At 46.6% G+C, this 27650-nt stretch overlaps 1 protein-coding gene across 4 annotated transcripts in view; it reads left to right on the forward strand.

The window, feature by feature from the left end:
* ZDHHC14 (zinc finger DHHC-type palmitoyltransferase 14) overlaps nucleotides 1–27650 on the forward strand; it is a 298788-nt gene that overhangs the window by 218029 nt on the left and 53109 nt on the right. For all 4 annotated transcript variants that reach the window (XM_070376943.1, XM_070376945.1, XM_070376944.1 and 1 more), the window contains exon 3: nucleotides 2005–2163. In XM_070376943.1, coding sequence (XP_070233044.1) covers nucleotides 2005–2163 — 159 coding nt within the window. The remainder of the gene's footprint in view (nucleotides 1–2004; nucleotides 2164–27650) is intronic.

Consider the following 27650-nt stretch of genomic DNA (forward strand, 5'->3'; position numbering starts at 1 on the left):
CTCACATCTCTGACAAACTCTCAGTCAGTGTGAATTCTGCATGGACCGCAGTGACCAGGCCCTGCAATGGTGGTTCTCAGCTTTGGCTGAAAATTTCCATACATGAGGAGCTCTTGAAACCTCTGATGACAGGCTGCACCCCTCCAAGGACATCAGAATATACATATATATGTGTGTGTGTATATATATATACATATATATAAGGGTGGGTCAGTAGCATCAGTAGCTTTGAAAGCTCTCCATTCAATTCCTGCCCAGGTTGAGTTTGTGGAGTGAGGGGTGGGGGAGAGCTGAGTGGATCGTGGGACTCTTTCCTATCACTTTGGAAATTTACCAAAAGTATATTGCAGCTGTCACTGTCTGACAGTTTCTGAGTTAAATGAACAGGTACCTTTAGTGTTTCCATCTCTGTTTTTGAAGAACACCATGAAGTTTCCCAAGATTCCCTCCACCCACCAGGCTCTGCTCCACCTGTTTATCAGCTGCGGAGTCTCAGCTGAAGCCCTCACGGATATTCTCACTCTTCTCCATTGACCCGTGGCCTCCTGTTTCCACTGCTAGCTGCCCTCAATTCTTTACGGCTGTGAGGGGTCTAGATGAAAAGAGTGTTTTATCTTCCTGTGGAGCAGGGCCTCTCAGCCCTACAGCACATTACAGTCACCAGGGGCGATTCTGGTTTATTGGATCTGGGGCAGGTCTCTGTGCTAGGGGAGTTTGAGAAGCTTCCTGGGTGAGTCTCATGTGAACTCAGGGAGGTTATAAGATTATAAGTTTACAAGATTAAAAGAAACTTTAAAAAACAGTATTTTCTTCAACATTTTGAAAACTGGTTCTAAAAAAATTAAAGATGCTGGTCAGCCAATAAACTACAGAAATTATTTTTTTTTTAATGTACATTGAACGATTTAGTTGGGGCTTTCCAGGTGGCGCTAAGTAGTAAAGAACCTGCCTGCCAATGCAGGTGGAGAAGGAAATGGCAACCCACTCCAGTACTCTTGCCTGGAATATCCCATGGATGGAGGAGCCTGGTAGGCTACAATCCATGGGGTCACAAAGAGTCGGACACAACTGAGCGACTTCACTTTCACTTTTCACTTTCATGCACTGGAGAAGGAAATGGCAACCCACTCCAGTGTCCTTGCCTGGAGAATCCCAGGGATGGGGAAGCCTGGTGGGCTGCTGTCTATGGGGTCGCACGGAGTCGGACACGACTGAAGCGACTTAGCAGCAGCAGCAGCAGCCAATGCAGGAGATGTATGAGATGCAAGTTCAGTCCCTAGGTCAGGAAGATCCCGGGGAGGAGGACATGGCAACTCACTCCAGTATTCTTCCCTAGAGAATCCCATGGACAGAGGAGCCTGGTGGGCTATAGTCCATGGGGGTCTCGAAGAGTTGGAGACTTAGGGACTGAAAGTGTGTTAGTCACTCAGTCATGTCCAACTCTTTGCGACCCCATGCATTGTAGACCACCAGGCACCTCTGTCCATGGAATTCTCCAAGCAAGAATACTGGAGTGGGTTGCCATTTCCTTCTCCAGGGAAGGGACTGAGCAACAACGTTAATTAGGACAACGCTAACTGGGGAAGGATTTTGGTGCACAAGTAACAGTATGATCCAGTGAGGCAGTCACAGGGGCATAGTCATTCAGGGCCCCCAGGTTGTATCTCCAAGGTGACCTGGGATGGGTGGGGGAAGAGTGGGTGTGGCTCAGGGGAGGTGCCCATTGGCTGGGCGGGGGCCACATGTGCAGCACCCCATTGGCCAGAGCTCAGTCACGTGGTCTCTCCCACGTGCCTGGTTTCCTAAATGCGGTCCCAGGCTCAAAAGGAGCGTAAAGGCTCTGGGACGGCCGGCGCTCTGTGTCTTCCCGCATTTCTGTGTCAGGGGTCAGGTGCCTGTGGGCCTTGCACTTGGAAATGCAGACTCCAGGCCGCCTGGGGGCAGGATCCTTCAGAGTTCACGTGCTGTGTTAAGCGCCTGTGCTTTTTTTTCTTTTCTCCACAGATATCGCAAATGGCACCAGTTCAGGGGGGTACCGCCCACCTCCCAGAACCAAAGAAGTCATCATCAATGGCCAGACTGTGAAACTTAAATATTGTTTCACCTGCAAGATTTTCCGGCCCCCTCGTGCCTCTCACTGTAGCCTTTGCGATAACTGCGTAGGTGAGTCAAAGCCAGAATTGCCTCTGTTCCAACTTTAAGGCTGTGCTAAAATGTCTGCAGCTGATGGAGTAGCCTGATTTCATTTGACCAGAGACCTTGTGCTTAAAGAGAGCCAGCATGTGTGTCTCTTTAATCCTTCAAAACTAAGCAACTGGGTAATAGTTATTTCAGTTCTGTTGCCTCTGATCTGATCAACGGTCTGCCGCTGATCCCGTTCACCAAGCCTAGCATCGCCAGATCTCTTTTTCCTTCTTACATCCTGCAGCACATCCCTAGGACAGCACAATGCCCCAGGTCTTCTCCTCCCAGGGACCACACATGCCAGAGTGGGGGTTCTTGTTCCCTGGAGGTTCCAGGTCAGCAGACACTTGAAGTAAAACCATGATACCTGTAGACCCTCCATTGCCAGAGGAGCTGGCCACGTGTGTAGCCGGATTCTCCCAGCTCTTCAGAAGGCATTCTGCTTGGGGAGCTGGAGGCCATGGAAGCCCAAGGAGAAGAAAAGGGGCAAAGGCTCAGAGACTGCTGGGCCCACAGTTATGTTGTTAGGTGGCCCCAGAGACCACCAAGACCTGCCCTCGCTGTCAGCTTGCCTCCAGGACAGGCTAGGAAACGGGCAGAGGAAACACGGTGGAGCACAGAGGGCCTCGGCTGTAAGGCTTAGCCCTGCTGCTTGGTCGCCAGCACCACAGCACAGCATTTCTGCCTCTGTGTGGGTCCCAGCCCCTGGGGATTACTTGGCAAGCTCATCCCATCAGACCGAGACATGTTACCCACACTTGCAGACCATTACTCTGCCCCAGGATGGAGTGTGTCAGACATGAGGTCAGCAAGGAGACGGCGGAAGCCCCAAGTGACAGGAAGGGTAATGAGAAAGGGACCACAGCTTTGCCACGTGGGGGAAGACCCACATTTTTTCAGTCCCATAGTCTGCCTCTAACAGAAATAACCAGGGACTTCCCTGGGAAAACAAGCATGGAAATCCTGTTAACCTCACACCTGAAAAGACAGAACACCTCAGAACACACCTTGTTCCCCTTAGTAACACATAGCCAACTGCTAACATTTTCCGAGCCTATTAGAATTTGTGGTCTTGATTCTTCTTCAGAAAAAAAATTATATCATGTGTTTCCTGCTGTGCAAAGCTTTTTTGTTTATTGGCCTGACTTTTACTGTAACTTTAATGTTAATCTACAATTTGGTAGGGAGTCCATGTTTTCCCTCTCAGACCTTTTCTTTGTTTTACTCACTTGGAAAAATTACTGTTAGCCTTTGCCTCCCCAGCAAAACATCATGGAATTTTGTTGTCTTTCTTGTGTAGTAAGAACCAGTTAAAAGCCTGAAATCTGGCACCCGATGACCTGGGTACAAATACTAGGTTCATGATTTAGGCATGCAACCTCAACTCTGTATGCCTTGGTTTTCTCATCTTTATAATGAGGTCAGTAGCGGTGCCTACCTCACACGATGATTGAGAGAGCAGAGTTAAAGTGTGCAAAGCACTCAGCCTCGTGCCTGGCTTTTGGTAAATTCTCTGTGGTTGTTAGCTGTTCCTCTGTTATTACTACTGCTCCCTTGACACTTCTGATTGGCTTTCTCTGACCAATGTCTTGGTCTACTGTGGCCCTCTGCAGGTATGATGACCAAACCTGTCCCTGGTCCTCTATGTGAGGACACACACCAGGGTTTACAAGGTCATGAGACAGCCTTTGTGTGATTTCTGATACCCTTCCGGGTGACTCCAACCCCAGTGACCATCCCATGCCCATCTTGAGGACACGCAAGCCAAAGTGGCCCAGTGGCTTAAATATCTTCAGGAAAACAATCCATAGGGATTCACAGGATCCTTTCTTGGGTTGTAATTTTGGGATTACATGATGGAATATTATATGATGGGATAATATGTAACTTACATTCTTTCACCTAAAAATCTTCTGTTATTTTGCGTATCTTCTCCTGGAGGTCTAATGACTTGTTCCAGTTGGCATTTACAGGGAGGGAGTGGTTACCTGCAGACCTGAAGAGTTTACGGGACACCTCTTTTTTTTTTAATCATTTATAAATGTATTTACCCATTGCTAGATAGCTGACTGTTTCTATTTGTTCATTTATATTCCATCTGTAGGGTGGATTCCTAATCATGATAAAACGTTCCTTTCTGTCTCATAGTGTTTTAAAATTCTCTTCGGTTATATCGTAAAACACTTTCTGAAAGTTCATCAGATTCTCTCGTTTATTCCCTCCACCATAGGTTTAATAACCCTTAAAGAACCCTGGAGAAGGAAATGGTAACCCACTCCAGTATTCTTGCCTGGAGAATCCCATGGACGGAGAAGCCTGGTAGGCTACAGTCCATGGGGTTGCAAAGAGTCGGACACGACTGAGCAACTTCACCTTTCTTCCTTCAAAGAACCCTGATGTATTAGATGTAAAATCCTCTTACCAGAATTACTCATCTAGTTAATGGTATACTTCTGTGGTGGTTTAGTTGCTAAATCATGTCCGACTCAATAGCCTGACAAACTCGTCTGTCCATGGGATTCTTCAGGGAAGAATACTGGAGTGGGTTGCCATTTCCTTTTCCAGCGAATCTTCCCAATCCAGGAATCGAACCCGGGTCTCCAGCATTGCAGGCAGATTCTTTACCACTTGAGTTGCTAGAAACTCCCAGTGAGACAATAAGAGCCATCAGTCTGTAGTGTCCAGGAGCCCTTCTGATAGGTTCTGAGCAACCTTTTTGGTAACTCCAAGTCACCATGGTAACCCAGAACTCCACAAGCAAGCCTGATGCTGTCCTGTAATGGGAGGATGAAGAGCTGCAAACAGAAAGGAGCAGAAGGGGGAAGGTTAGGGGTGGGCTGCAGTCCATGGGGTCGCCAGGAGTCGGACACGACTGAGCGACTTCACTTCCACTTTTCACTTTCATGTACTGGAGAAGGAAATGGCAACCCACTCCAGTGTTCTCGCCTGGAGAATTCCAGGGACGGCGGAGCCTGGTGGGCTGCCGTCTATGGGGTCGCACAGGGTCGGACACAACTGAAGCGACTTAGCAGCAGCAGCAGCAGAGGAGGGAACTAGACAAGGAGCACATTGCCAGTAGCTGCCTCTAAGCTTCATTTGATGGTCCTTGGGCTGAAAGTGGGCAAACGGTAATCAGGGCCCCGCTCTGTGGGGGACAGGTGAGAGGAATAGCACACAGCTGATGGAAAGTAAATGTACTTGCTGCACTCAGGGAACAACCACACAGCAACTCAGACCTACATCATTTTGGCTTTCGAGTTCATTACACTACATTTGGGCCTTGGGTGTGACCCATTAGCTGACCAACAAATTGGACCTTGTCCATTTTGGAAAATAGAGTGGAAAGCAGTTGTCTCCAATGGAGAAGTATAATTGCAGAGTTTGCCACTACTTTATTTTTAGATGGCAAGTTTTTATTGAAAGAATTCTACTTTCTGCAGCCAGGGGAAAAAAGTACAATGATGTGCTGAAAGCCAGTGTTCGAACATGTGGCTTCCCTTCCATGGTAATGAATGGGCTCAGGTTGGTCCTTCCTAGGCATGCAAATCAATGTCACTTTGCACTGGGAGAGGAGAGAGGAAAATGCAGCTTCCTAAAGCGTATTTTTCTTTGTTAAGTAAGTAATGAGAGCAAAGTTGTAGGGGCTCTGTAGCTGAAGTCGAGGGCTGAGGGAAAAGCTTTTTGGGGAGCACACTCTGTTGCTAACGTAGAACAGGTTAGCAGAGCCAGGGGTTGGGACACGGCTCTAAGGACAGATGCCCAGGACTGGGTCCTGGTCCTGCCCTTGGATAATATTGGAACCTGGGCAGGTTACCCTCACTGTTTCCACATCTGTAAGATGGGATGATCCCAGTACTGCCTTGTAGGTTTATCCTGAGGATGAAGCGAGACAGTGCCCAGCACACATGGACCTGGTGCACACCGAGGGCTCACAAAGAGCCTGCCAGTGAAGTGTTGTGACCGTGCGTGATGGGGGCAGGCCTGCCACAGTGCTCCCAGGGAGCTGTAGAATGAGACTGTCATCACAGAGCGATGGGAGCCCCCTTGTCTTCCTGTGATCTGGGAGGCTTTCCATGAGCTGCAACTGCAGGAGTAAATACATTCTCTCTCTCTCTCTGACTTTGTCTCTTTTTATCTCTGTTTCTCTCCCATTGTCTCTTTGTGTTGCCATCAAATTGCTTCTGCACATTTGAAACAGAGTGTTTGGGGTTGTTTGTTCATCCAGGCAATTTTTGATGTTATAAAACATTTTTATTCAACTGACAGCTGGGGCTAAGGGGTCATCTCTGTTTGCTCAGACCCCTAGGAGCCCTCAGGTCATTTAAAGAATAACAGAAGGAGTTGGAAAGCAAAAACTTCCCTGGGGAGGTCTTCTCAGACTCACTCTGTACGTTCCAGCCCCAAGTGAGCCCCCTCCACCTCCCCGCCACCCCCTGTCGGCCAGGGTGGACCCTTTCAGGGAAGTCTGCCCTTTGGTGGACTCTGGGCCAGTGTCGGAGTAGCCAGCAGCTTCCCCTGGAATTGGGTATTTTTTTCTTAACACAACCTAAACCTGTAATAAAAAAAAGGACTTACTTGAAAGTAATTTATTCATATACTGTGAACTAAATTCAGAGAAGGCAATGGCAACCCACTCCAGTACTCTTGCCTGGAAATTCCATGGACGGAGGAGCCTGGTAGGCTTCAGTCCATGGGGTCGCTAAGAGTCGGACACGACTGAGCGACTTCACTTTCACTTTTCACTTTCATGCATTGGAGGAGGAAATGGCAACCCACTCCAGTGTTCTTGCCTGGAGAATCCCAGGGATGGGGGAGCCTGGTGGGCTGCCGTCTATGGGGTCGCACAGAGTCGGACACGACTGAAGTGACTTAGCAGCAGCAGCAGCAGAACTAAATTAAGTTTGCCAAACACCGGGAAGGAGCATTGCAAGCGTTTGCAAGCCTCTACTAGAGCCTGTCTGATTTTGACCAGCTCAGCATGAAAGCAGCAGAACCTGGATCCCCAACTTTCGCCTCCTCTGGACAGATGGGAGCCCATCTTTCTCCAAGACGCCACATCTGGAGGTGCCATGAGGCCAGAGGAGGTGGTGCGGGAAGCCCTCGCGTCGTCAGCCCTGCAGGCCTCTTCCCTCGCACACCAAATGCCCTGGCCCCTTTTTCTCCCGTCCCCTACTGTCCCTTCTGGTGTGGATAGCACAGAGAGCCTCCAGACATCCTCTGCTGGGGCTCCTGCCCAGCAATTTTTGTTTTGGAAGAGTTTAATTGTTCTCTTTTTTTTTTTTTTAAGGTGTTTTTTTGGTGTGGACCATTTTTAAAGTCTTTATTGAGTTTGTTACAATATTTCTTCTGTTTTTTTTTTTTTTTCCTTTTGCCTTTTGACCAAGAGGCAGATAGAGTCCCATCTTCCAGGCCAAATATGGAACCCGCACCCCCTACATTGGAAGGCAGTCTTAACCAGTGGACCACCAGGGAAGCGCCTTAATGGCCGTCTTTAAATGCTCGCTCTTTCTCCCGTGGGCTCTTTACTCTGCTCTCCCTTCTGCCCTGCAGTGTCCCCCTCCCGTCTGTCCAGATGCTTCCTCTGTGATGAGGTCTCTGAGCCGGAACTGCAGATGTCTTGTCTGCTCTGCACACTCTGCTGAGCCCAGTCACTGCTTCACAGCTGTACTCAATGTTAGAGGTCTGGTATATTTGAGATCTAGAATCCTAGCTACCTTCTGGTGTAGGGCAGCACTCTGGAACTTCTTTTTAACTATTTGGGTATGCTGAGAGGATATTCTTTTTCCGTAGGAAAGCAGATCATTTGAAGCGAATGCAGCAAGCTAGCATTTTTATCTTCTTAGGGGCCAAAAGAACCCAGGGATTTATGGTGCCCTTCCTGGTTTCCAGTATCCTCGCTGTTTACTGACATGTAATGAGCTTCTATGCATCAGGCGCTGTACTAGTATCCAGAGGCTTCAAAATAAAATACAGTCCCCAAGACTCACTATTAAGAACAAAGAGAATTCAGCACAGAAGGTATTGTGTTTATCATATTACATAGATCAAAAGGAGTAATTTTACACGCGTGAAGAGTTTCTTTAAAAATTCAGTCATCAGCGTATATATGTCAAAAAATATTGCATCAACATACCTAAGGTAAACATTGTTAGAAAATGCAAGGAAAGTTTGGTATAAACATCATGCTAGTGAGAAACAATACCTCTGATTTTGTTGGCTCAGGTAAGCAAAATAAGAAAATAAAAGGTATCAATATACAGTTAATAAATACATGTTGAACTGTTTTGGCAAAGTATGCTGCTGTTTTTTAACTGATTGTGGAACGTTAGCAAAATTAATTAGAGTAGCTGCACAGAGGTTCCTAACCTCCTGAAAGCGAGTAGGTACTTCCCAGTGTGTCGTCTAATGACACAACAGTAGAAACCAACCACAAAAGATATGAGTACACAAACCTGACCAATTGCAATGGCTTTTTCAGGAGTGATTTTTATCTGTTTATCTGACTGCATTGAGTCTTGGTCGTGACAAGTGGGATCTTTTGTTGTAGTTTTGTTGCGGGTTCTGTAGTTTAGGCACATGGGCTCGGTTGCCCCCACAACACGTGGGATCTTAGTTCCCCAGCCAGGAATTGAACCCACATTCCCTGCATTGCAAGGCAGGTTCCGAATCACTGGACTGCCAGGGAAGTCCCGAATTGCAGTGTTTTTTTTTTTTTTAAGGACCTTTTCGTTAGCTCGTGGGTGACAGAGATTCCAAAATGGCAATGGTGGAATAGTTGGAAAGCGACAATAAGAACAATGCAAAATAGAACTCCATGAGAAGGAATGGTTTGGAAAGCTATCAGGTAGCTTGTTGAAGTTGGAGGCTGCAGAACCAGGCGTGGCAGCCCGGAGGAGCTGGGGAGCCTGGGTGGCTGAGCGCAGCGAATCACACCTGAGGTAGGATGTCCCAGGAGGCGCAGGCACTACAAGCAGGATGTCTGTGGAGCCACCACTGAGTTCTGACTCTGCTGCTGCCATCTACTTGGAGCCGCGACACTTGTCTGCAGCGAGCGTGGGCTCTGGAGGCAGAGATCGGGGTGGGAGGGAGCGCCTGGACCTGATTCATTTCCACACCCGGGTGATCACCTGTTTCATTTCCACACTCAGGTGACCAGTGAGGGGAGGAGGTAGCTGCTCCACCCCACCAGGGGTGGGGCCCACCTCCCATCTATTCTGGGATTCTCTACAAACAGGAAGTTTACTTGGATGTTGGATAGCCAATGAAATGAAAAGTTTAGAAAAGTCTAGTACAAAAAACAAAAACAAAACTGGATTTAGAAGCCAGTAAAGGAACAAAGCGGCCATCAAAACAAACTTTAGAAAAACAGGAAGGAAACCATTAATGACCTAGAGAACAGAAAAATAAAAACGGTACCAGATCTAATTCTTTGGCAAATAAACAGCCAAAAGATAGACTTCTGGTATGATTGAAAGAGGGAAAGCAATGAAGTGGAAAAAACAGATTCAAATGAGACATTCTTTCCACAAACTTAGGTATAAATTAAATGCAGTTTGAGGCAGGAGACAAGATAAAACATGTCCAATTTGATTACCAATACCATTTTGGAAAAAGTTGTTTAGTCAGTCAGTCGTGTCTGACTCTTTGCAATCCCATGAACTGCAGCACGCCAGGCTTCCCTGTCCTTCACCATCTCCTGGAGTTTGCTCAGACGCATGTCCATTGAGTCGATGATGCCATCCAACCATCTCATCTCCTCCTCCTGCCTGATTATTGGAAACTGTGTAATCTTTACAGTTCACGTGGGGGCTGCCCCTAAGCTTTCTTTAGTGGCTGAGGGTTTCCTGTCCCTTTGTGTTAACCTTTATTTCAGTATCTTTTTTCCTAGGGTCTGGAGTTTTATCCTTTTTGGTTTAAGCAACAGGTCCTGTAACTAAAAAGTATATCAAGCAACCTAATTAGTGCTTTCTTTAAAAAATTGGGGGATAATTGTTTTACAATGTTGTGTTGATTTCTGCTGTACAACAGTGTGAATCAATCATAATTGTATATGTATATACATATCCCCTCCCTTTTGAGCCCACTTCCCTCCTCCATCCCACCCCTCTGTGTCATTCACAGAGTGTGAGGCTGGGCTCCCTATGTTATATAGCAGCTTCCCACTAGCTGTCTATTTTACACATGATAGTGTTTATATGTTAATGCTACTTTCTCAATTCGGCCTACCCTCTTCTTCCCCCACAAGTCCGTTCTCTGCGTCTGCATCTCTATTCCTGCCCTGCAAATAGATTCATCAGTACCATTTTTCTAGATTCCATATATATGCATTAATGATATTTATTTTTCTTTCTGACTTACTTCACTCTGTATAACAGGCTCTAAGTTCGTCCACCTTAATTAGTACTTTTGGATTCAAGTCATTAATCATGTTTTCACCCTCTCCCATCCACTGACCTCTCTGGAGAGCTTCATTTGCCACTAATCGTGTCTCCAACTCTTAACTTGAAATGAGTAAACTTGATGTGAGAGTAACTTGATGAGAGATCTTTTAGCTGAAAACAAGCTAGGAGGTTTTTCTTTTCACGGATAATCTATTGCAGTGTACTAAGGGCTTAATGAAACTTGCAAGGTGACAGATAACTTCAAGGCACATTACCATCATTGTCATGTAACTCACACTGTGTAAGAGTGTAGAGAAACCGGAATTCATTTCATGGCTGTGGGGAAGACTGCCATTTGTTCATAAAAGGTCTTATTCGTTGGTAGACGGAAATGCAGAGCCAGATGTAGCCAGCTCTGAACAATGTAAATGAAACTTTGGGGTGTGTATTTTGGGTATTAACTTATTCCCGGTTTTCTTATGAGCAACTCAAGTCCTTCTCAGAAAGTGAGGAGCTTTAATTAAGTCATTTATTATCAGTGATTCATTGTTATAGCTCAAGTAACAGATGGCAGAATTCCAAGTAAGCTTCCTAACTCACTTGCCCATAAGATGACATTCTTTCCTGGAAGACTTTTCATCTCCTCTTATGTCAGATTAAGACTGTTCCTGGTTGTACGTTGGGTTTTTCCTGTCTCTTCTGACCAGTTCACATTTCCTGTATTTCCCTGTTGGTTCCCATCTCGTGGGAGCCAGTAGCTCTTCTGTTGGCTCCTCCGTAACCTCTTCCCAGCCATCCCCCCAGTTCTTCTCTTGGCTCCCCTCATCCTCCATGGAGTCTTCCTACTGTAGCTGGAGACGCTCTTTCGTTGCATCCAGACAAGCTGGTCCCTTCTCTGGCCATCTCGTTCTTGACATGCCTTTCCTACAATAGGATCCACTGTATTCTGCCACCAAGAGTTTCTTCCAAAAAAATTAAAATTGAGAAAGCATGGAGGTATATTTGAAGCAATAACCAAAATAAAATAAAATTCTACAAAGTCTCTTAGCTTTCAGAAGTTCCTTCATAACATGTTTGTTAAGGATGTAAGAATATGTAAGTAGATGTAAATTCCTCAAGATGGAGTACCCAGGCCTGGGGAGTAGAAGGAGGTGGGGAAAGTACGCATGGGCAAGGTTGAGAGCCATGGGAACAGACTCTCGCTGACTCTCCCTGGGTTCTACCACTGAGGTTAGGCCACCTGAGTGTTCTGGGAATTGCTTGTCTCTTGCAAGATCAGCGGCCAACAGTGAGGCCTCCCATGGGAGGCGTGGCTGACTTGCAACCTTGAAAAACCAGTGTTAGTAAAATATCTACCATCGTTTGAGGCCTATTGGAAGCCATGCTTTGTAAGTATAATTTTACAGATGAAAATTCATCAGTGTTAGTATTTCTTCTCTAATTCACCTTGGGGCCATAGTCCTCGGGGTGTCTGAGGTGGACACTGACATGGTCTGACAGCATGGGTGGAAGTCCACCAAGCTCAGTGGCCGGAGCAGGGCCCAGGGGTGGATGTTGAGAGTCAAGAGGCGGAATCAGGCCATGTCTGCAGAAGGCTTTGTAAAGTAAGCATTTGCAACTAATCCAAAAGGATTTCTTCATTGGCTGCTATGTGTAAGTAGAATGCAAATAAGTGTATGGTGGGCTTCCTGCCATTGATGAGTTTTCTACCAACTCACAACAAGTGAACTAACACCATAAAGAAATATTTGAAGGAATTCCCTGGTGGCCTCGTGGTTAGGATTCCAGGCTTTCACTTTCATGGCCCAGGTTCAATCCCAGGTCAGAAACTGAGATCTCACACAATGTGGCCAAAAAAAAAAAGAAAGAAAAAATTGACCAGTTTCTAGCACTCAGAATATCTAATCTGACTTTAGGAGGGAGAAATGGGAGGAAAGGCTGGAAGAATTCAGAGGCAGCCACTCTGAAGCCCTTGGATACCTGTGGAGAAAGAGGGTCTAGACCAAGCTCCTGTGTGCCAGGCTTGGGCATGACCCTGAGACAGTCTGATCTCACACATCAGTGTAAAGCGGATTGCAGAGATGTCTTAGTTGACTCTTGGCCAGTGATGCAGTATAACAAACACCCTCCAGAATCCCAGTGGCTTTGAACCAGCAGCGTTTCTTTTCCTCACGTGTCTGTACGTCAGTTCTGGGTTTAGCTCTGGGCATTGCTCAGGTTCATCTTCTCACATTTGATTCCGGGACCCTGGTGGAAGGGACTGTAGCTGCCAGGCATGTTCTCCTCATGGGGAATCACTGGACTACATGATGGGGGAGAAAATAAGCAGTATCTCTTACAGCTTCTGCTTGCAGTACATCTGCCAAGCCTCTGTTAGTCTAACAAGGCACATGACCATGACCGTGCCCATGACCATCAATGGGGCAGGGAAGGATACGCCCCCTCAGGAAGGGGAGCAGTGCGTATTTGCTGAAATAACCCAGTCTGTCACATGCAGGGAGACTTGAAGGTCAAAGATCAATTGCCTTCTAAGCAGCAGTTGTGTGTCTTAATTCATCGCTTTAAAGCAGATGGTGCCTTCCAATAGATGCCCAACAATCAGCTGTTTACTTGAGTTGCCTGGACTTGAAACTGGCCTCCAGCAACAGATTTGGGAGTTAGGAAGGTTAAGGATGAAGTATACTTTACCAGCCCTGAAGTTTCTTCTTCCAAGATATTTGTGGAAGCAGCTGATCCAGCTGCTCTCTGTTGGGTGTTAAACAATAAATGTTTCACCAAATTCCACCCACTGTCTGTGGGAGTTGGGCAGGACTGAACTGTTAAAAGGCTGGAGGATGAATAGTGAAAAATAACCTGTGTGCCTTAGTTTTGAAAGCTTAATACATGTTTGGACATTGTTTTTAAAAAGCTATAAAAATAATTTGGTTTGTTGGAACAGATTAAGTTTTATTTTTTTAAAGGTTGAAAATATTTTAAATAAAGGACTAATTGAAATTGGAATAAAGGGAGAAGAATCATTTACTTCCTAGTACCTTATTGTTCAGTCAGTAAGTCATGCCTGACTCTTTGCGACCCCATGGACTACAGCACGCCAGGCTCCTCTGTCCTCCACTATCTCCCAGAGTTTGCTCAAGTTCATGTCTATTTAGATGATGCTATCTAACCATCTCATCCTCTGCCACCACCTTCTCCTTTTGCCTTCAATCTTTCCCAGCACCAGGGTCTTTTCCAATGAGTCGGCTCTTTGCATCAGGTGGCCAAAGTATTGGGGCTTCAGCTTCAGCATCAGTCCTTCCAGTGAATATTTAGGGTTGGTTTGCTTTAGGGTTGACTGGTTTCATCTCCTTGCAGTCCAAGGGACTCTCAAGAGTCTTCTCCAGCACCACAGTTCAAAAGCATCAATTCTTCAGCACTCAGCCTTCTTTATGGTACAACTCTCACATCCATACATGACTTCTGGAAAAATCATAGCTTTGACTATATGAACTTGGTCAGCAAAGTGGTATCTCTGCTTTTTAATATGCTGTCAAGATTTGTAATAGCTTATCTTCCAAGGAGCGAGTGTCTTTTAATTTCGTGGCTGCAGTTACCATCTGCAGTGATTTTAGAGCCCAAGAAAATAGAATCTATCACTGCTTCCACTTTTCCGCTTCTATTTGCTATGAAGTGATGGCAAAGTGATGGGACTGGGTGCTATGATCTTGGTTTTTTGAATGTTGAGTTTTAATCTAGCTTTTTTTCACTCTCCTCTTTCACCCTCATCAAGAGGCTCTTTAGTTTCTCTTCACTTTCTGGCATTAGAGTGGTATCAATCTAGTACCTATGAAAACGTAATTATCTTTTTTGATTAAAGAAGTGAATGGACCCATAGAAACAATTATACTAAAATAACTTGCATTTTATGATGCCATGATGTATTTATGTTGGGTTTTTGACTTTTGGAGGAAGTTCTATGTGTACTACGTTATCTCACTCTCTGCTCACAACCAGCCTAGGCCTCCGTCAAGTGAGAAAGTATCACCCCCATTTGCGACAGAACTCAAATTCACAGAGGGCAGGAACTGTCCACGATCACACAGCAAGACTCTAGCAGCTGGAACCAGAAGGCAGCCTCCCGACCCTTGTGTGAAAGTTCATAAACCAGACGTAGAGCAGAGAGAAACCCAGCTGGGCCTGAAAGTCCACAGCAAGTGGACAAGTAAGACCTAAACAGGTGAGAAAAGGTAATCATTTCTGCGCCAGCCTGGGAGCAACGCTGATCATCCAACAGTTCATGTCGACCAGGAGTGAGGCTCTGTGGATCCAGGGCTGGGGCCTCTTGCAGGGTGAAGGGAAGGCAAGCGTCTGGCACAACCTCATTGGGCCTGAGCAAAATCATAAGTAAGCTCCACATGCCAGTTGCTTCCTGGGATTATCGGGTTATCAGGACAAGATACGTGCAGAAGTACTATAGATTTTTAAAAACCTCTCAGGTGTATATGAAGATTATACTCTCTTCCCACAATTTTACCACCTGAGTATCCTAGTTTTTATATGACAGAGGCTCTCTGTGCCTCCAGTTGGGCCTTCTCCCCAGGGTTCCTGTGAGTCCTTTAGGATCCAGGGGGAGAGTTTAATAGATCATCAGATAAAGCAAAGCTGATGGGAACACAACAACTTGAGCGGAAGCAGTGAGCCCCAAACCTGAGGAGAGTGCACTGATCTACCCCGGGGCCTGGACAGAACAGGTTCCCCGAAAGGCCCCTAGTGGGGCCCCAAGTGAGATGCCCTAAGGACAGACAGTGAGACTGTGGCCTTATGCAGAAGTGCAGCCACTTGCTGGACCCGACTCCTTCCAAGGACGGACCTGAGCAGTGGCTGAGACCCTTGATTCTCCAGGTACTTAGAGCAGAGATCCCAGCTCTGGGCACTATGGACGGGACTCCGGGGGTCCACGAGCTTGGATGGAGAAACACTGACATCTTCCATTTCACTGAGCTCTAAAGGAGCTCTACTGTTTCCTCCTGTTATGAACACAGGCATAACCAACCACACTAGTCATGTTAGTCACCTCTAGAAGCCACAGACATTTTCACATGACACTACAGACCCTGAAGACAGATCATTCACATTTGCTCCTACTTTGAAACCACAGTCGTTGATAAACTGTAGCTCTTGTTATTTGATATCAGAATAAACAAGCATGTATTCTACTATGTCACAACTTTTAAACTATTTTGAAAATGGTGTTTATTACTGGTTTCTTTTGTTACCCTATGTATTCCATCAACATTCTGAGACCGGCCCATGGCTTCATGAGATGCTGACAGGGTTCATGGTGCACAAGCTAAGTTAAGAATCTAGGTTAAATCTTGTTTAGATTCTGCAGTTGTTAGAAAACAGACTCCTTTAGGTGGCAGGTAGTATCTCCCCACCCCAGAGGATTGCTGTTGATTTTTCTCAAGTAATAGGCAGCAACATTTATTTCAAGAATGCTGTGTTTCCCCCAATATTTATTTATTCATTTGACTGGACCCGGTCTTAGGTGCGGCATGTGGAATCTTTAGTTGCCACACGTGGGGTCTAGCTCCCTGACCAGGGATAGAACCCAGGATCCCTGCGTTGGGAGCGTGGAGTCCCCGCCACTGGACCACCAGGGAAGTCCAGTGAGTGCCGTTCTGGAAGTCCCACCGTTTTTAAAAGCTGCTTTAAAAAAAAAGAAAGAAAAACTATACTGGGCTTGTTCTTCCTTCCTCTCTTTCTTCCTCTTTCGCTCTCAACCCAAACCCAGGTGTGTAGCACACACACACGCACGCACACACACACACGCACGCACACACACACACGCACACACACACAGAGCTTCCTGCACTGTGCAGGCAGGCCTGGGCCACCCACCCAGGGCTCCTGCCAGCCCTGGTGTCCTGCCTGCTCTAGAATCTTGGTTGTTTTTTGAGGACATCTATGTCACCCTTTTGTTACAAAGTGGAGAACGGAGAGGTCGGGCAGGACAAGGGCTGTGCCACTGACCCCCCCCAACCCCAGACCCTTCCTGCCCATCTCTGTGCTCTCAGGCCAATAGATCCCTTCCTTAAAATTGTTGAGAATTTATTCCTTCCATTGTTCTTGCCTCAAGCCTTTTATGCTACTGAGAAATACTGGGAAGATAAGAACCCTTGGTATAGTTAAAGAAATTTAAATTTTCCCACAAAAGATAATATAATATTGTCTTAAAACTTGAAGCCAAGATTGTTTCTAAGTCCCACAAGGGTTTTGTCATGGTTTGGATCGCATGCCTTTTCATTGAAAGTTAGCAAAAATAAGATAAGTGTTACAGAGTTGACTCTTGGCTCTTACACACTGAATTCGCAACATCACAGTAGCAGGGCATGCCCTTGTGCCCTTTATCCTGTGATAGAAGTAACCAGTTTTCTAACCAAGCTGTTTGTGCCTAAAAAACTATCGGCTATTACTAACTGATTTATGGGTTTGTTTTTAAGTCCGATGAATTGAACCAAAAATGCATTTTTCCATCTTTAATCATGCTGAATATTTGCTGGAGGACAGGAAATCACCAGCATGTGTGCCTGGAATTACTATAATGCTGTGCTTGGGGAAGCAGGGAACTTCTAGGCTAATGGTCCTTCAGGGCTGTACACATGCCATGCCAGCACTTCCTTCACTCTCCTGTGTAAGGAACATCTTTTGACTGTTGCTGGCGTGCCAGGCTTTGTCTAGGCAGGCTCTGGGGAGACGATGGTGACAGTGATCAGCCCAGTCCTGCCTGCAGAGCTTCCCTACCGGGGAACCCGGGCAGATTCACAAACACCTGTGGTACACGGTCATGCCTGCACACCTTTGGGAGCATCAGAGGCTCCTGCCATCTGATGGACACGTCAGAAAAGGACGACCTGTGTGGAGATCCAGAGCGGCAGGAGGCAGGCAGACTAGAGGGACTAGAGAAGGTGGAGACTGCAGGCGGAGGGGCAGGACGTGAGCACTTGCCTTCCAAGTCATGCTGAGGAATTCAATCTTATCCCAAGGGCAAGGGACAATGGAGTGGGTGTATCAACCACGTGTTTCAGAAAGTGCCTTCTGTCTGCATTGCAGAGAGTGAACTGGTTGGTGATAACTCGAGGCCAAGGACAGGCGTGAGGGCTGCTGCTACCCTATCACGAGGGTCATAGTCGTGGATGGATTCCAGGAATATTGGAAAAAGCCACGGGACTCAGTGCTTCATTAAATTCATGGAGGTGGGGCAAAGAAGAGTGTTTGCTCCTGTCTCCTGAGTACATTATTATTTCCCCATGTTAGAAAATTAATGCTTTGAAAGAAAAATCGAGTTCACGTATTTTCAGGGAATCATGACACAGTGACCTGAGTCTATGAAGAACTTTGTTACTGTTGTTGCTGCTGCTGTTTAGTCGCTAAGTTGTGTCCAACTCTTTGTGACCCCATGGACTCCAAGTTTCCGTGTCCTTCACCAATTTGGTCAAGCTCATGTCCATTGAGTCGGTGATGCCATCTAACCATCTCATCCTCTGTCACCCCCTTCTCTTCCCACCTTCAATCTTTCCCAGCATCAAGGGCTTTTCCAGTGAATTGGCTCTTCACATCAGATGGCCAAATTATTGGAGCTTCAGCTTCAGCATCAGTTCTTCCAGTGAATATTCAGGGTTGATTTCCTTTTGGATTGACTGATTTGATCTCCTTGCAGACCAAGGGACTCTCAGGAGTCTTCTCCAACACCACAGTTCAAAGGCATCAGTTCTTCAGTGCTCAGCCTTCTTTATGATCCAACTCATACATCTGTACATGACTACTGGAAAAGCCATAGCTTCCACTATACAGACCTTTGTCGGCAAAGCGATGTCTCTGCCTTTTAATATGCTTTCTAGGTTTGTCATAGCTTTTCTTTCAAGGAGTGCATAACTCACTTTAAGCACCAGAACCCTCTGGCTCTCGATCCAGAATGGGATCTGCAGAAACTTAAACACAAGGGCCCAGAGTCAGCAATGTTGGCCTCAGGGAACTGGGCACCGTGTGTGTCCAGGTGTGAATGGTTGGCTGGTGTCTGAAGTCAGACACAGAGAAGTAAAAAAAGGGGGGTGGGGAGAAGGAGAAAAAGAAGTGCTAGAAAGTAGTAGGAAGAGAAATACAAAAGGGACGGGGCAAGAGAGGCAAACGTGGAGAGGAAGTGAAACCTCATGAGATGGATGTGGTGATGAAGGTGCTGAATCAGAGCCGTCCATCTGGGGCGGAGACACAGGAGGGAGATGTCCCTCACCTCTCACAGGGCTGTCCCAGAGCTGCCCGGGCTGCCCGCTGTGCCCACAGGGCAGACTCAGCCCTGTCATCTATAACGCCCCCTGCTGCCACAGTGACCACTCCTCCCTTCTGTCCAGCTGTCTACACAGTGATGTCGTGAAGAGCAGCGTGAGCTTTGTGGTGTGTGAGGTTTGATCTCCTGCTCATAAGTCCATTGTCAATCCTGCTCTAAGCAGAAAGTGTCTCCTCCCCTATCCTGGGGCCTCAGGACATAGAACAGAGGGGTGGAAGCAGTGTTGAGAAGAAGAAGCAAGCCCTGCAAGAGCCCACAGATAACAAAACAAGGGACATCCGTGGACAAACTGGGCTTGGGGCAAGTGCTTTAGCAAACCTGGAGGAAGGAGAGCCTCATCTCAAGGTGTCAGGGAACGAGCAAGGGGACCCCAGAGGTGCATCCAGGCTGGGCTGGTGCAGTCTTCTCGAGTGGCTGGCTGAAAGTTTTCAGCATTTCCTTGGAGAGAAAGACTCACAGATAACATCCGAATAGGCATGTGTAGGAGTCTTGCCCATGACTTGGTAGGGTGAGTCCTCAAGTGCTCATACCAGAGGAGGCTTCAGACATTCCCGACAGAGTCCTTCCCTGGCGTCACAGAGGCCCAAGGCAGGAGCCCGCCCGCCTCCGCAGTGCTGTTGTTCGCAGGCAGCTGACCTGGGTAGATCCTGCCTGCGTCAAGAATCCAGACCTCGAGTGGACGCCGTCAAGTAAACTGCCTGCCCTGTGAGGTTCTCGGAGCCTCGTTTTGTTCACGCCTGTCACCATGGGAACCTCATAACCAGCCCCAGGAGGCAGGGATGGGGGAAGGCTCGCAGACACAAAGGAGAAAAAGTGGGCAAGGCTGGCTCACACCCTGGCAAGCAGGGACAGCCCCAGAGCCGTCGCAGAGCAGCCCTGCTCTTTGCAGGCTTGGGTCCTGGCTTGCTGGCCCCTCAGGTTCAGAGCCAGCCTTTGGGAAAGGCTCCATTAGCCAAGCTCTCACTCTGAACCTGCGAAGCGAGGCTGCCCACATGTTCATCTTCAGCACATGACTCTGTGACTGGTCAGACTACAGGGGCAGCCAGGTCATAGTCAGAGGCTAATTTATACCTGTAGGATGAGAAATACAACCCTCATGGGAAGTAGAACCTGCAGGGCCAGTCCTGGGGGTGCTTTCTGGGTATTTGGGTCAGGTTCTCTCCAGTAAGTCCACATGTACTTTAGAAAAGCGCTTTGCTAGAAGACTCTAATAATGTTAAATAATGCTGCTGCTGCTGTTAAGTTGCTTCAGTCGTGTCCGACTCTATACGACCCCATAGACAGCAGCCCACCAGGCTCCCCCGTCCCTGGGATTCTCCGGGCAAGAACACTGGAGTGGGTTACCATTTCCTTCTCCGATGTATGAAAGTGAAAAGTGAAAGTGAAGTCGCTCAGTCATGTCCAGCTCTTAGCGACCCCATGGACTGCAGCCTACCAGGCTCCACCGTCCATGGGATTTTCCAGGCAAGAGTACTGGAGTGGGGTGCCATTGCCTTCTCCAATTAAATAATGCATTTAAAAGTAAATCTTAAAACATGTCTTTTCTTATTCTGTGCATTTATTTATATGTATTTAAAAACTGTTTTCAACAAAAGAAAGAGACTGTATGTCCTCTGCCATGTTTTGGAAAATGTGTCCTTCACCAACAGGCAGGTCTCAGCAGCAGGCCCTCTGGGGCGCCCGGGCGTATTTTTAGCCTGTCCTGGGTCCCTGCCATGGAATTCAACCACAGGGCCTGTGAGCGGCACCCAGGTCTACTTCTAATGCAAAGGTAAACTGGACCTAACCCAGAGGAGAGGATCTTGGGCCATGTTTTATTTTTATCTGACCAAGAATGCTCACCTCATTTCTGCCCATAATGTCAAACTGCAACTCGGCTTTAAAAATACTTTCCTTCGATACCCGGAAAAGCCACAAGCAGTTACTCAGGGCAAGTCTGTTCCTGTTGGTCTCACTCTCCCCATACGTGTGCCTACGAGCCCGTTTGTGTGCGGCTCCCGGCTTCGTGTCTCTGGGGGTCTGTGTGTTCATCTCTGACCTCGCTTTCGCCGCCTTTTGCCTTCCTGAAGTCTGTGTCTTGCTCTCAGGTCTCCAGCTCAGACTTCTCTTCAGAGCCTCAGACTTGCAGATGCATCTCTTTTCCAGGCACTTGGGGAGCTTAAAGACACCCCAGAAGAGCATCCCCCAGGACCCCCACCTCGCTGAGTCCCTACACTGCCGTTGGTTGTACAAGGCAAACACACCCTATGTTTCTTCCTAGGTGGATGCACCTCCACTGGTAGGGCCAACCGCAAGGTACCATCACCTCTCACCTTGCTCGGACAGGGGTCTCCTAGTGGACTCCCACCATCCATTCCTCTCACTATCCAATCCACCTGCTCCCGTCCCCAACAGAAGCTGATCACACCACCTCTCTCCTTAAAAGAGCCACTGCTGGTGGCTCATAGGCAGGAAGCCAACATCCCTTTTATCTGGTCCACAGATCCGAGCCTGCCCGCCTCATGCCTCGCGGCCTGGTCTCCAGCCCAAGGGCCTCCTCTCAGTTCCTGGAAAAAGTTCTGTGGACTCCTGGCCACCCCTCGCGGTGGGCTTGGGGTGGTTCCCAGGGAGGCACACTCCTCCCTGGGCTTTCTGTGCTCCTTCACAGCTCTGATCAGTTATTTATGATGGTCTCTGCCCCCAGGAGAAGGAAATGGCAACCCACTCCAGTACTCTTGCTTGGAAAATCCCATGGATGGAGGAGCCTGGTAGACTACAGTCCATGGGGTTGCAAAGAGTTGGACCCAACTGAGCGACTTCACTTCTTCACTTCTGCCCCCAGGGGATGAGTAAGCTCCCTAAGGGCAACTTTTGTCTGTTCCCCACCAAGAGTTCTCAGCGACCCGTGTCTCCCTGGCCTGCAGCTGCTCAGTTAACATTTGCTGGAGGAAGGAGTTCTCAAGACAAGAATATTAAAGTGGGTTGCCATTCCCTTCTCCAATTTTACATAGGAACAATATTGCATAGGAACCTGGAATGTTAGGTCCTGAATCAAGGTAAAATGAAGTGGTCAAACAGCCAATGGCAAGAATGAACATTGACATTTTAGGAATCAGTGAACTAAAATGGATTGGTGATTAATTGATTAATCCATTAATTAATGGGTGAATTTAATTCAAATGACCATTATATCTGCTACTGTGGGCAAGAATCCTTAGAAGAAATGGAGTAGCTCTCATAATCAACAAAAAAGTCCAAAATGCAGTACTTGAATGCAATCTCAAAAACAACAGCATGATCTCTGTTTATTTCCAAGGCAGACCATTCAATATCACAGTAATTGAAGTCTATGCCCCAACCACTAATGCCAAAGAAGCTGAAGTTGAACAGTTCTATAAAGACCTAACTAACACCAAAAAATATGTCCTTTTCATCATAGGGGACTGGAATGCTAAAGTAGGAAGTCAGGAGATACTTGGAGTAACAGGCAAGTTTGGCCTTGGAGTACAAAATAAAGCAGGTCAAAGGCTAAGAGTTTTGTCAAAAGAACACACTGGTCATAGCAAACACCCTCTTCCAACAACACAAGAGATGACTGCACATGGACATCACCAGATGGTCAACACCGAAATCAGACTGATTATATTCTTTGCAGCCAAAGATGGAGAAGCTCTATATAGTCAGCAAAAATAAGACCAGGAGCTGACTGTGGCTCAGATCATAAACTCCTTATTGCCAAATTCAGACTGAAATTGAAGAAAGTAGGGAAAACCACTAGACCATTCAAAGAAAGCGAAAGTGAAGTCGCTCAGTCGTGTCCCACTCTTTGCAACCCCATAGACTGTAGCCTACCAGGCTCCTCATGCCTTGCGGCCTGAGGCTCCTCTGTCCATGGGATTTTCCAGGCAATAGTACTGGAGTGGGTTGCCATTTCCTTCTCCAGGGGATCTTCCCAACCCAGGGCTAGAACCCGGGTGTCCCGCATTGTAGACAGATGCTTTACCGTCTGAGCCACCAGGGAAGTCTGCAGACCATTCAGGTATGACCTAAATCAAATCCCTTACAATGGATGTGACAAATAGGTTCAAGGGATTAGATCTGATAGACAGAGTGCCTGAAGAACTATGGATGGAGGTTTGTGATATTGTACAGAAGGTGGTGATTAAAACTATCTCCAAGAAAAAGAAATGCAAAAAGGCAAAATGGTTGTCTGAAGAGGCCTTACAAATAGCTGTGAAAAGAAGAGAGGCAAGAGGCAAAGGAGAAAAGGAAAGATAAATCCATCTGAATGCAGAGTTCCAAAGAATAGCAAGGAGAAATAAGAAAGCCTTCCTCAGTGATCAATGCAAAGAAATAGAGGAAAACAATAGAATGGGAAAGATCTCTTCAAGAAAATTAGGGATACCAAGGGAAATTTTCATGCAAAGATGGGCACAATAAAGGACAGAAATGATATGGACCTAAGAGAAGCAGAAGATATTAAGAAGAGGTGGCAAGAATACACAGAAGAACTGTACAAAAAAGATCTTCATGACCCAGATAATCATGATGGTGTGCTCACTCACCTAGAGCCAGACATCCTGGAATGTGAAGTCAAGTGGGCCTTAGAAAGCATCACTACGAACAAAGCTAGTGGAGGTGATGGAATTCCAGCTGAGCTATTTCAAATCCTAAAAGATGATGCTGTGAAAGTGCTGCACTCAGTATGCCAGCAAATTTGGAAAACTCAGCAGTGGCCACAAGATTGGAAAAGGTCAGTTTTTATTCCAACCCCAAAGAAAGGCAGTGACAAAGAATGTTCAAACTACCACACAATTGCACTCATCTCACATGCCAGCAAAGTAATGCTCAAAATTCTCTAAGCTAGGCTTCAACAGTACATGAACCCAGAACTTCTCGATGTTCAATATGGATTTAGAAAAGGCAGAGGAACCAGAGATCAAATTGCCAGCATCTATTAGATCATAGAAAGAGCAAGAGAGTTCCAGAAAAACACCTACTTCTGCTTTATTGACTAGGCCAAAGCCTTTTACTGTTTGAATCACAACAAACTGTGGAACATTCTTAAAGAGATGGGAATACCAGACCACCTTACCTGCCTCCTTTGAAACCTGTGTGCAGATCAAGAAGCAACAGTTAGAACCAAACATGGAACAAGGACTGGCTCCAAATTGGGAAAGGAGTACAACAAGGCTGTATATTGTCACCCTGCTTATTTAACTTATATGCAGAGTACATTATGAGAAACGCTGGGCTGGATAAATCAAGATTGCTGGGAGGAAATATCAATAACCTTAGATATGCAAATGACACCACCCTTATGGCAGAAAGTGAAGAAGAACTAAAGAGCCTCTTGATGAAGCTGAAAGAGGAGAGTGAAAAAGCTGGCTTCAAACTCAACATTCAAAAAACGAAGATCATGGAATCCAGTCCTGTCACTTCATGGCAAATAGATGGGGAAACAGTGTAAACAGTGTCAGACTTTATTTTCTTGGGCTCCAAAATCACTGCAGATGGTAACTGCAGCCATGAAATTAAAAGACACGTGTTCCTTGGAAGAAAAGCTATGACCAACCTAGATAGCATATTAACAAGCAGAGACATTACTTTGCCAACAAAGTCAACTATAGTTTTTCCGCTAGTCATGTATGGATGTGAGAGTTGGACCATAAAGAAAGCTGAGCACCGAAGAATTGATGCTTTTGAACTGGTGTTGAATAAAACTCTTCAGAATCCCTTGGACTGCAAGGAGATCCAACCAGTCCATCCTAGAGGAAATCAGTCCTGAATGTTCATTGGAAGGACTGATGCTCAAGCTGAAGCTCCAATCCTTTGCCACCTGATGCAAATAACTGACTCATTTGAAAACACCCTGATGCTGGGAAAGATTGAAGGCAGGAGAAGGGGACAACAGAGGATGAGATGGTTGGATGGCATCACCAACTTGATGGACATGAATATGAGCAAGCTCTGAGAGTTGGTGATGGACAGAGAAGCCTGGTGTGCTGCAGTCCATGGGGTCACAAAGAGTCACTCATGACTGAGGGACTGAACTGAGTTGAACTGAACTGAAGGAAGGAGGGAAGGATAAAAGGGATGGAGGAAGGAGAAAAGGAAAGCTGGATACTCCCCTGCCTGTATCTGCTTCACCTCTCCACAGTACCGTTATCTCTTTAAAAAGAGAAAAGCCTATCACTTTTTTAGCTCAATGACTAGGCTACTGTTCTCCACTAAAACAAGAAAGTTTCCTTCGCCAAGTCTAAGATAAACAAAACTCACTTCTTATACCCTCAGACCTCCCAGCAGTACAAATGAAAATTTTTAATTGCCAAGAAGAAAGAGATTTAAGTGTGATCAGGGACCCTGATACAGCTCTGGGAGGGTGGAAATGACAGTTTTAAATGACTCATGATGTATTTAGGCTCTGTTATAGGTATATGAAGTGAAGTGAAAGGCATCCAGTCATGTCTGACTCTCTGCGACCCCATGGACTCTACAGTCCATAGAATTCTCCAGGCCAGAATTCTCCATATTTCCCAACTCAGGAATCAAACTCAGGTCTCCCACATTGCAACTAAGCCACAAAGGGAAGTGGTATAATATATATATGTGTTTATTTACTCAACAAATGTTTGAGGGCCTGTTATGTGCCAGCTACAAATTTGAATAAATCAATAGCTTTCAAACTTGTTACCCCCCTGCAACTCACAGTAAGGAATGAATTTTACATGGGAACTCAATGTACACAAATACTCAGATAGTTTAATGAAACAGAACTTGAGTGTATGAAATGCCTTGATATTTTGTTTTATTCTTTTTTCAATGCTAAAAAAGTTAATTTAGACCAACTGCGTTAATGTTATGACCCACTACTTGATCACAGACCTTAGCTTGGAAAACCCCGAATAAACATAGGCCCTTCCTGTATGTAAAGCAGCTCTTGACCTGTGCCTGATGACCTGTGGTGGTTATCTGGGGCGAGCTGAGTGCCATCCCCAAGCGGGCTGGGGTTTGGGGTGTGTCCCTTCAGGGCCTGAGAATGGCACTTTTAGCAAAGCCAGTCAAAGGTAGGCACCTGCCTGTCCACCTTCTTAGAACAACTGAACTTGGAAAATCGATTGTCGAAATGAGTCACTTCAGTTTCAGCAAACTAAACCAATGGGTCCACTATTAACTAAGAATAGGCTGCAGGAAGTTGTATGTAAAAGGCTGGGTGTGAATGCATGAGGGTAGCAGGGACCCTGGTTTTCATTAGATTTTTCAAAGCTTTAGGAAATTAAAAAAAGAAGAATTGGTGCTCTCGAGGTTAAAAACAGAGCTCCTGATATTTGTGAAAGACAGCACATGCGAGGATGGGCAGGGTTAACATTTGCTGCTCTGCATCACGTGTTCTCCTTCACATGGTCCCCCTTCATCAATCTCACGCCATCACACCTCCCCCGGGCTGGCAGAACCCTGTGAGCCCCCTCCCCGCCCCACCAGGGGACGGGAGCTTGGTAGCTCTAGCAAGTATCAGCCAGGAGGCTTTTGCTACTTGCCCCCACGTTTCTCTATGTGGAACGGAGATATTCGCCTATTGTTAAGCTTGAGTCCTAATTTAATTTTTTATTTTATTTTTGCCTGTGCTGCGTCTTCATTTATGCACGCAGGTTTTCTCTAGTTGCAGGAAGTACGGGCTGCTCTTCCGTTTGCGGTGCTTGGGCTTCTCATTGCGGTGGCTGCTCTTGTTGGGCTTCCCTGGTAGCTCAGACGGTAAGGTGTCTGCTTGCAGTGCAGGAGACCTGGGTCCGATCCCTGGGTTGGGAAGAGCCCCTGGAGAAGGAAATGGCAACCCACTCCAGTACTCTTGCCTGGAAAATCACATGGATGGAGGAGCCTGGTAGGCTACAGTCCATGGGGTCGCAAAGAGTCAGCCACGACTGAGCGACTTCACTTCCTCAATTTCTTTCTTGCTCTTCTCTCTGGTTGGGGAGCACAGGCTCTGTGTGTGCAGGCTCAGTGGTTGTGGCACATGGGCCCACGTGGGAGCTTCCTGGAGCAGGGATGGAACCTGTGTCCCCTGCACTGGCAGGCGGATTCTTAACCAGTGGACCACCGGGGAAGTCCATTAACTCCTCATTAATCACAACTTCCTCCCTGAACTTTGCTCTTAGCAGCCCTCTGTAAGTCCTTTCAGGCAACCCAGTGGAATCTCTAGACAGTCATCTGTCACAAATTAGAGAAACCACATTTCCAAGCCATAAATATTAATAGTTAACAGGTTGGTATGGGGATCCAAAGCGGATTTCATGTTCTGCTCTTGCCATCTTGAAATTCTGAGTAATTTTTCAACAAAATGCCTTATAGTTCCTATCGCAGTGGACCCCCACGGCCGGTCCTGACAGTTAGACTCTGACCTGTTCTTTTGCGTGCCTGTATTTAGAAAGGTAGTTAAGGACCCGCTGACTAGGCCGTGGTGACTCAGTAGAGTGCTGGCATGGTTTGTACAAACAACTGCAACAAACAAGAAAACAGCACACTATATTTAGAGTCTAAGAAGTCTGCTGACCCAGTTCTAGTGGTGGGAGTGTTTATGTGGTACTCCAAAGTCTCGGAGTGCTTTAGGGTCACGGGTCAGCTGTGGGCCTAAGCTGGGTCTATAAGAGGGCCAGTTCTTATGAATTACGTGTAGAGTTTCTATTGCAGAGGCCTGCCAGCGTGTCCTAATTTTGTGTAGAGTGGGCACAACTGACTTCAGTTCTTGACAGGTTTTATTTAGCCACACAACCCTAATATTTGAGTGGAAA

This window comes from Bos mutus, chromosome 9 (genome assembly GCF_027580195.1).
Source record: "Bos mutus isolate GX-2022 chromosome 9, NWIPB_WYAK_1.1, whole genome shotgun sequence".
Lineage (NCBI taxonomy): Eukaryota > Metazoa > Chordata > Mammalia > Artiodactyla > Bovidae > Bos > Bos mutus.